This window comes from Poecilia formosa, unplaced genomic scaffold (assembly GCF_000485575.1).
Source record: "Poecilia formosa unplaced genomic scaffold, Poecilia_formosa-5.1.2 Scaffold72, whole genome shotgun sequence".
Taxonomy (NCBI): domain Eukaryota; kingdom Metazoa; phylum Chordata; class Actinopteri; order Cyprinodontiformes; family Poeciliidae; genus Poecilia; species Poecilia formosa.
The window spans coordinates 1,865,625-1,874,854 of NW_006800011.1; the positions used below are offsets into that span (position 1 = coordinate 1,865,625).

The following is a 9,230-nucleotide window of genomic DNA, read 5'->3' on the forward strand; positions in this document are numbered from 1 at the left end:
CTTTCTTTGAAATAAAAATGTCTGTTCAGACAAGAACGCAGACATTCCCTAAAGGTACCAGTAGGTGGCAATAAAATCAAAGTTAAACATGTAAACAAAACACACCCATTATGACCATAGGGACTGATTCTCAACAATGATGGTTCATTTTATTTACATTAACTTTTTCAGAACATTACCAAAGTTTAGCTGCAGAAAAACAGCCATTATAGTTGTTTATCACATAATCAATACACAAAGTGTAAAAATAAACAAAAATGTAAAGGCATATTTCAGATTTTTGGAAGTAGGATTTATTTGAGAACTTATAATTTGTTACTTTTACCTAATGTAGAAAACTGTCTTAGCACCTTTGAATAACAACAGACAGGTTGTTCCCACAAGCTAAAGTAAAGTTGTCAAACTCCAGGCCCGTGGGCCAAATCTGGCACGCCATAACTATTTATGTGGCCCTTTACCATACACATTGAACTTTAAGGTAACAGTTTTGCGCTTAAATATTATTTTACCAGTCAAATCAATTCAGTTTTCATTTGTGTAGGACCAAATTACACCAATGTGAAAATATGTTAAATGTTATTGCTACATTTTAAGAAGTACTCATTAAACGTAGAGAAAACGACAAAATTTTGACAGATTATTAACAGTTAATTTTATCGGTAGATTCTGCCACAACCGACCCTTTCAGGACATTCATGATCTTAATGGGGCACAAATTAAAAATGAGTTTGGGCTAAAGCTAATGGCTAGTTAGCATCATTGTTTACCTTTATTGCAGCAACAGACAATAGGAATTCATGCAGTTTAACTTTTCCTGATCCAATATCAATAAAAATGCCTAAGTTGGGCTTCTTGTGATGAAATATTGTTTTAAAATAAACTGTTACATGTTCTTTTAAAGTTAATTGCTTTTAGGATAATATGTGTTCAGTTTTTGACTGAAATATTTGTTCTTCCTCAGCAAAAGACATCAAGCTCAGTCCAACTGGTTTGAGGAGATTTGTAAACATCAATTTCAAATGCGCCACAGAGGTACTTTATAGCATGGATATTGTGAATTCTGGCCTCTGATACCATTTTGTTTGTGCAAACTTACTGTATAAAGATATCTTTTGAGTGCAGCTGTTTATTATAATTGTAGGAGAGAAGTGTTTTTGTTCCTGTCTCACCATGATGTCACATGGATGTCCTTCAGGAGGCTGGTGAAGCGGTCTGTCAAGGGGACGCACAGCGGCCCCAACAAGTTGTCCCAGCTGGGCTGCATGTACTCGCTAGCCCTGCGCTGTGCATCGCTCTCACAGCACATATACTCATGGTTAGGAGTCACAATGTACGGGATGAAATAGTAATTACCGCTGGAAGCCTGGAGGAAGAGAGGGAGGATGTTTAAAAGATAACAAGGATATCACAGACTTTCAAAAACCTGCAAATGCAGATGTAATAGAGTTACAGTGCAGGTAAACACACAGAGGGCAGGTGTGAAGGGACTCCCAGGTGGAGGAACAATAGACGGAGGGGAGATTAGAGGGTAATTAATGACGGGGATCAGAGAAACATCATGACATCATCAGCAGGTTGGCTCTGAAAAACCCAAACAAACCCTCATTTCAACTAGCACCACGCTAAGCCAGCGGTATTCAAACTTTTGGACAACGAAGCCACAAAATTTTTAGTATTTTTCTTCTTAATTATAATTGCAAAAACTATTTAAATTTTTCATTTTTATCTGCCAAATAAACAACAAACTAAGCAGAGTATTCCTATATTCTGACGACGAGTAAATTAGTAAATTATTGTAGATTTAAAACACAAAAAGTTTCTTAAAACTGCAGGTTTGGGATATTAAAAAAAGGGATAAATCTTTCATCTTTTTATGATTTTTTGTCTTTTTTAACAACAAGAACAGGATGTAGCTTTGTCTTGCTTTATTTAAACAAATTTATATGAATTTATTAAATTAAACTAAAAGTAAAAACCTTGATGAATACTTTATACTGCACCTCACCTGGCACCAGTGAAAATTTCACCCACACATTGTTTTTAAATGTGGATCTTCATCAGCTGCCTGAACTGGCAAACCAAATTTAACCTGGACATTTCTGAACGTATGTAACACGTCGCTGCATGTCTGGACATGGAGCCATAAATCAGCACATGTCGAACACTATTGGCTAAGAAAAGAAGGAGTTCCAACATGCTAACAATGTTCTACACAGAAATGAACAGTCGGGTGATAAAGCCCCTTTCAGATCAGAGTTCCTCAATAAACATGCAAAAGCGTTATGGGGGTTAAAACCACAGAAACACAAAACATCAAAGGAAAATAAGACATAAAAGGAGAATAAAACTGATTAAAAGCCACTGTGAGCAAATTGGTCTTTAGATGCTTCTTAAAAGAATGAACAGAGTCACAACAGCGGCAAGATGGAGGTAATGTACCGCTCTAAAGGATTGGCAACAGGCTTTAAAAGAAAGGATTAAAAATTATTAAAATGGTAGCCAATGTAAAGAAATTAAAACTGGAATGATATGATGTTTCTTACTGTTAAGGTCTTCCTTTTACAAACACATAACATGCAGTTTTGAGAGAATCACACCTAGAAATTGTTTCATTTGACAGCTCCAAAAAATGTCACCGTTTCATATGATGGACACAGTTCTTCATGGAGGACACTTTTAGATTTTCAGTTGGCTTAATAGAACAATAGATCTAAATATCATCAGCATAGAAATAAAAAGACATGTCTTGGCACTGCCTGACTGTCTGGTATAGGGGGAACTTAAATAAAAGAAAAATAAGAGGTCCAAAAACGGAGCCCTGTGGTATCCCACATGGCAACCTCTTGGATTCTGACATTAAAGCTACAGAATGTAACTGAAAGTAAAATCATATGTGAATAAGTTTGTTCACGCAATAAATCTTTAAAAAAATTATGCTGTGCCATCATCCTCCAACCACTTCCTGTTGTCGTCTTCTTCATAGTTTCTGCCAGTAGTAACATCCGGGTACTTGATCACATGACTTGTGTGATACAAAAAAAAGTATTTCTATTGTACATAGTTTTGTGAAATACACTCATCCACCTCATTCTAGCCCAGTGTTTCTCCACCCTGGTCCTCGCCGCCCCCCTGCTCTGCATGTTTTAGATGTGCCTCTATTCCAGAACAGCTGATTCAAATGGTTGCATGACCATCAAGAACTGCAGAAGCCCGTTAATCACCCAGAGATACAATTCAGGTGTGGCTGAAGGAAAATGCCTAAAACATGCAGGACAGGGGGGTGGTGAGGACCAGGGTTGAGAAACACTGTTCTAGCCCTAAAACCTTTAATCAAAAAAACTTTGTTTTTTTTTTTTAAATTGTCATGTTTCCATTAAATGAATTTATTTTTGTAATTCCAATTTGCGCAATCTGGTCAATGGAAATGCAGCTACTGACATTCCTCTCTGGATCGTCAAGGCCTTCATTTGTTAGTAGTTGCTGTTTTGAGGAACTCTCTCTGCATGCTTTGCTGCAGGCAGGTTACGTACTTTATTTCTCAGTCCAGAGCCTCGATATTCTGGAGGCAGCTGAATCCAAGGGAAGCCTAATACTGGAGGACGACTGGCCTACTCCATACAGGCAAGCAGAGAAACACAGTACAATAAGCACCAACTTCTGGTAAAAACCTGTTGCTAACAAGCTGTCAGGACTCTGTTCGGCTGTATGTAGTGAGAAAGAGAAGCGCAGTTCCACGAAGGAAAAGCTTGTGGACGTGCATTCCTGAATGCATTTCAGCACCAGAGGACTGACTGCACATGTCATGGATGCTTTTCCTGGAAACACTGTGTGCACATAAATCACACAAACATGCAGAAACTTACTGTATTTTTCTGTGCAACCATGTCCTGCAAAGAAACACAACAAAGAGCGAGTGTATTTCAGAGCATGGAGGTAAGGAGAACTGGCTGTGCAGCACACACAGATCTGGAAATAACTTCCTGGATCACTTTGTTCTGAGGCGGTGTGACGGAATGGCATTCATGCACTCTGGTTACACTGAGTGGTGTGCACGCGTACCTTCAGCGACTGGGCCGTGTCCGGGTCGGTGTCGTGGTACAGGATGACGTTGTTGGCCATGTCGAAGCTTTCCCTCACGCCCAGGTGGTAAAACAGCGACGGCTGCCGAAACACGTCGCTCATATCAACGACCGCAATGTCTGGAACGAGCCGGCAGCAGGTGATTACAAGAACAAATTTAATTTCTTTTTAGCAACTCAACAACCTGCGACCAAAATAACTGGGCCAAAAAAAAGGGTCTGAGTAAGATCCCAGATTAAATTCACAATTTGAGCGTTTTTATATTTCCATTCGGGCGCTTTAACGAACCATACAGCCGTTTTTTGGCAAAAAGTTAATGTTTTTTGGTGTCTGGAAAATGAGTCGTTTCAAAACCCAAAACCTGCCGGCACTGTGCCATTGCCTAGCAACCCCAGCTGAGATTCCGGAACATTTCATTGGCTGGTTTTAACGCTGTTAAACCAGCGTTAAAACTGGTTTAAAACACTGCAGTGTACAGTGTTTTTGCACTGTACACTGCAAAAACACAAAATCCTACCAAGTAGTTTTGGTCTAGTTTCTTGTGTAAATATCTTTGTAAACTTGAAATAAGACAAAACTAACTTACAAGTAACTTTTCAGCAGGATTTAGGAGTTTGTTTAAGTCAATAATTCCTTGACATTGATGACAACATACTAGTTCCATTGGCAGATTATTTTACTTTTAACAAGATATTTTTCCCATGTTATAAGTGAAATAATCTGCCAATGAAACAAGAAGTTTTTCATTAATATTAAGTCTTTATTGACTTCAAATAAGCATCCAAATCCTGCTGAAAAGTTACTTATAATTCAGGTCTGTATAATTTCAAGTGTACTGAGATATTTTCATTTAAATCTGTACCAAAAATACTTAGTAAAATTCTGTGTTCTTTTGCAGTGTACAAAGGCTGCTGGAAAAGAAAAGTGTGTTGTTATTGACTTGCCATCCAGTGAGCATCCTTGATGGCTGTGCAGGAGGCTTGACTTCTGCCTTTCAAAGATATATGTAGAACTTTTTCTTGCTGAGCTAGCATGACATTCAACTGTTAGCATGCTAACATAGGTCAGTCTGTGTTTTTACATTCTCTGATTGTTACATGGTCTCAGCTGAACTTGTTTGCGCATCCTTAAAAAGTCTTAAATTAATACCTCTAAAATTAAGGCCATAAAATTTCTTGAATTTGTTTTAAAAAATCAAGTTGGACTTAAATACGTTATTTATAGGTCTTAAATTAGGAGCTATGAATAACGTATATTATTATGTTTTTCTCATGGAACTTTTCTGTCAGGCAAAAGTCTGAGTCACACTCAGACATCTACACTGAGAGTTGAGGCTACCGCTAACTCACTGCCAACATATCCATGCTGTCTGACTAGCTAACTAGCTAGCTTTTTTGCATCTGTCATGGGTAAATTTATTGCCAGTTGGCTGGTCAAAGTTTATATATTTTCTGTGGAGAGTCTTAAATTTCATTCATAATGGTCTTTAACAGGTCTTAAAAAGTCTTAAATTTCGATTGGCATAACCTGCAGAAACCCTGTTATAACTGGAATGATTTACAACTGTCTTAGATGTTTTTCTTGAATAATATTTCTTACTGTAGAATGATTAACTTTAATTAGTTTGGAAATTCTTCTCATGTTCTGTTCTGTAAGCTATTTCCTTGGCAGTGTATTAACTCTGACTAGAAAAACTACTAAAACTCTTATTTTTTCCTATTTGAAAGTAGTCATACAGGTGAAGAGCAAGTGCACCAGGCCGTTAATTTCCCACTTAAATCATATTAAAGCACCAATGGAAACTGCTTTTTCTGATTACTTAATCAACAACCATGGGAACTTTTGGTTTTCTGAAAAACCAAACAAGCAGCGTGTATTTTTTAGTGAAGATATGAGCAGATTCCTTCCTAGAGCAGGTGGCTGTTCCAGATTCCAGGAAATCATGTAAACCACAAGTCCTGGCAGGGATAAAATGAAAAGTTATAGCAGCATGAGTGAAGAGGACAAGAACAAACATGCAGACATGCTTTCATGTACAGGCAAAATTAATAAGAACAATCTGCCAACGACTTCCACACTTAAAATTAAATGTAAAGCTTTCATTAAAAGCATGTATCATAAATTTTTTGTGATTTTACTAATCAATAAAAACATATTTATTGGCATTGCAACAAACAAATCTTTGTTACAATAGCTGTCCAGTTTTTTTTCATTGATTTTTATATTTGGAGATTATCTCTGAGTTTTTAAGGTTGCCTTTATCTTTAGCTCTCTGCACAGATTCTCTGTCTGTAATATAAATGTGGCTCCTGGATTGGCTGATTTGAAAACACCACCCAATAGTATGTCAACTAGCATGTACTTTCCAATATTTTAGATATTTTCTATGATGAAAGCTGCAAATATTTGACAAATAATTCCAAGAAAATTCCACAGAAAAATCTGCGAATGAACTGTGAATACGCGATGGACAACCTGAAATATTTTTAATAAAAAAAAAGGGGCCTTTTTAACGTCCTTCCCTGTTTTGCATCGCTCCCTTCAGTTTTCCTTCTCTTCATCAAAGAAGGGCTTACCCAAGATACTGTCTCTTTGGCTGAAGATTCATAATCAAACACTAAGTTCAGCCCAGGTCCACAGATTTACAGTAGGATAAACGTTTCCTGGCTTTCTGTCGCTGCTTACTAAGAAATTCAACAGAAGCATTGTTCAGGCGGTTAATCATGTCTACGTTAACGTGCTCTGACAGGTCAGAATCTACCATGGGGGAAGACTCATCTTTTCCCATCCTTTTCTCCCTTAAAGGGATCTGTTAAGAAAAATTCACATTTTGCAACGTTTTTGTACTTCCATTTGCGACTCAGCTAAGTAAATGCTTTATGGTGTCTGGAAAATTAGCCGTTTCAAAAGAATCCCAATTGTGAAGTCACATTTGACAGGCACTGTCCAGTTACCTAGCAACCCTAGTAAAGCTCAGCCCGTTACCTAACAACTGAAGTTGAGCTCCAGAACATTTGGTCAGCTGGTTTTACTGCTGTTTTCCCTGTACAATGGCTGCTGGAAAAGACAAATATTTGGTTGTTCACTTACTATTCAGAAACCACTTGCTGCATTCTTATTGGTTGTGCAGAAGGCTCTACTTCTGCTTATCAAAGAGGTACAGTTGTATAATTGCGCATCTGTTTGCAGCCATTTTCGTGTGCGGACGTAAACAAAAAATGCAGAACTGAGCAGACTAAAATCTCACTGTCTAAGAATGATTTTTGTGCAAAAATGTAATGAATATATTTTGTATAAATTATCGACCCATGCTAGCCTGTTCAAGGAAGCACAACAGGTCACCTTTAAATCGCCACATGATACTGATTTATTTTTTGAGCTTATCCCATGGAGATTTACCATCTTACTATCAGTTCTGGGAGCCTGTGTAACTAAACCTTGTATCTGTGGCCACGCTGTCTGCAGCAGAGGTGTGGACAGTATCACAGGGTATAAATAGCTGTCAATTAGGAGCAGCTCTGATTTCACTGCGTAGATCTTTGAAGACAGAATGGGGAATCACGTGAATGAAAGTGAGAATCTGGGTGAAGAGTTAATTCTGTTTACTTAAGGGTGGCCGGATTAGTAGCATGACTGGGAGATTAGAATATATTGGACAGGAAGCACAGTATTGAGAAGACAGAGGTTATTTGGTTTGTAGAACCAAATAACACAAAATCTTAAAAAATCTTACCAAGTATGTTTAATCTAGCTTCTAGTGCAAATGTCTTATTACACTTAAAATAAGACAAAAACTGACAAGTAACTTTTCAGCAAGATATAAGAGGTTGTTTTAGTCAATAATTCATTAATATTTATGAAGAACTACTAGTTCCATTGGCAGATTATTCACTTATAGAATGGGACAAATGTCTTGTTGTATGTGAAATAATCTGCCAATGGAATAAGTATTTCATCAATACTGAGGAATTATTGACTTTACTTTGCATATTTTGCTACAAATGATCAAACGCTCACTATGCTTCTGTATTTTAGACAATAAAATGTTAATTTTCTTATTTTTTAAAAAGCAAAATGAATTATATGTTTATTTGCATTTTGTATGTATTTTTAGGATTGTAAAAAATATGTTTAAGTGAAAATCTGCAGAATGCTGCCATTTTTTATCTAATTACTGGATTAATCATCAGAATGATTAATAAAACAATTTATTACTAAGACAATGTTAGTTGCAGCCCTAGATGGATGGATGGCTAAATAAATGAATGGATGGCTAAGTTAAGTCAATAACTGTCTATCCATCAGTTCCTCCATGCAGGAACTGATGGATAGACAGAAAGATAAGTGGGCGAATGAATGGATGGATGAATAAATCGATGAATAGGTGGGAGGAAACGGAGCACTTTTCTCCATTCTTCTTTTTCTTCTCATGAACAAAAATAAATTTCCAGATCTCCAGGGTGTGTAGAACCCAGAGTTCTGCTCATTTCTGGGGTGGTTTTCATCAGAAAGATTAAATTCTCATGAAAAAAAAGAAATTTTAAGATCAATTGCAGAATTTTTTTTTTTAAGGAAAAACATGGAATTTTCTGAGCTTAAAAAGTCAAAAACGTGCTAGAAAAAACTCAGAATTTTCTAGATTAATCTCAGAAAAGTTCTAAGGAAAAAGAGAAAATTATTTTAAAAAGTAAGAAATTAAGAAACTCTTAATTTCTGAGTTTCAAAACTCAAACATGTGCTAAAGAAAACTAAGGAATTTTGATATTAATCTAAAAAAAAAATTCTAATAAAAACAAGAAAATCTTTGAGTTCCAAAAGTCACTACAATATATATGTATGTATATATATTTTCCGTCTTGTTCCAGTAGCCCATTTTTCATCAAGGTGCTCTGGTTCCCCAGCACCTGACGCAGACCTTGTTTGGCCGGGCGACGTCTGAGCCGGCATGTTATGCATATCAATGTCTCTCATGGTATGAGGTAGGCTATATAGCTCCAAGGGTCTTGCCTAAGGACCCACACTGCACACTGCATAGCTCAATTGCACTGTTGCAACTTGCCCCAGCCCGGATTCGAACCCCGGTCTCCCGGGTGGTAGACTGGTGTCTACCCACTTGAGCTATATATATATATCTCGACCTGAAATGAAAT

General features: G+C 37.0%; 1 protein-coding gene across 3 annotated transcripts in view; it reads right to left on the minus strand.

Moving 5' to 3' along the window:
* map3k15 (mitogen-activated protein kinase kinase kinase 15) overlaps positions 1 to 9,230 on the minus strand; it is a 33,454-nt gene that overhangs the window by 23,083 nt on the left and 1,141 nt on the right. For 2 of the 3 annotated variants that reach the window (XM_016673273.1, XM_016673274.1), the window contains exons 2-5: positions 4,060 to 4,199; positions 3,864 to 3,887; positions 3,531 to 3,608; positions 1,170 to 1,363 (exon numbers count right to left, since the gene is read on the minus strand). In XM_016673273.1, coding sequence (XP_016528759.1) covers positions 1,170 to 1,363; positions 3,531 to 3,608; positions 3,864 to 3,887; positions 4,060 to 4,199 — 436 coding nt within the window. The remainder of the gene's footprint in view (positions 1 to 1,169; positions 1,364 to 3,530; positions 3,609 to 3,863; positions 3,888 to 4,059; positions 4,200 to 9,230) is intronic. The other variant, XM_007555720.2, reaches the window with a different exon arrangement.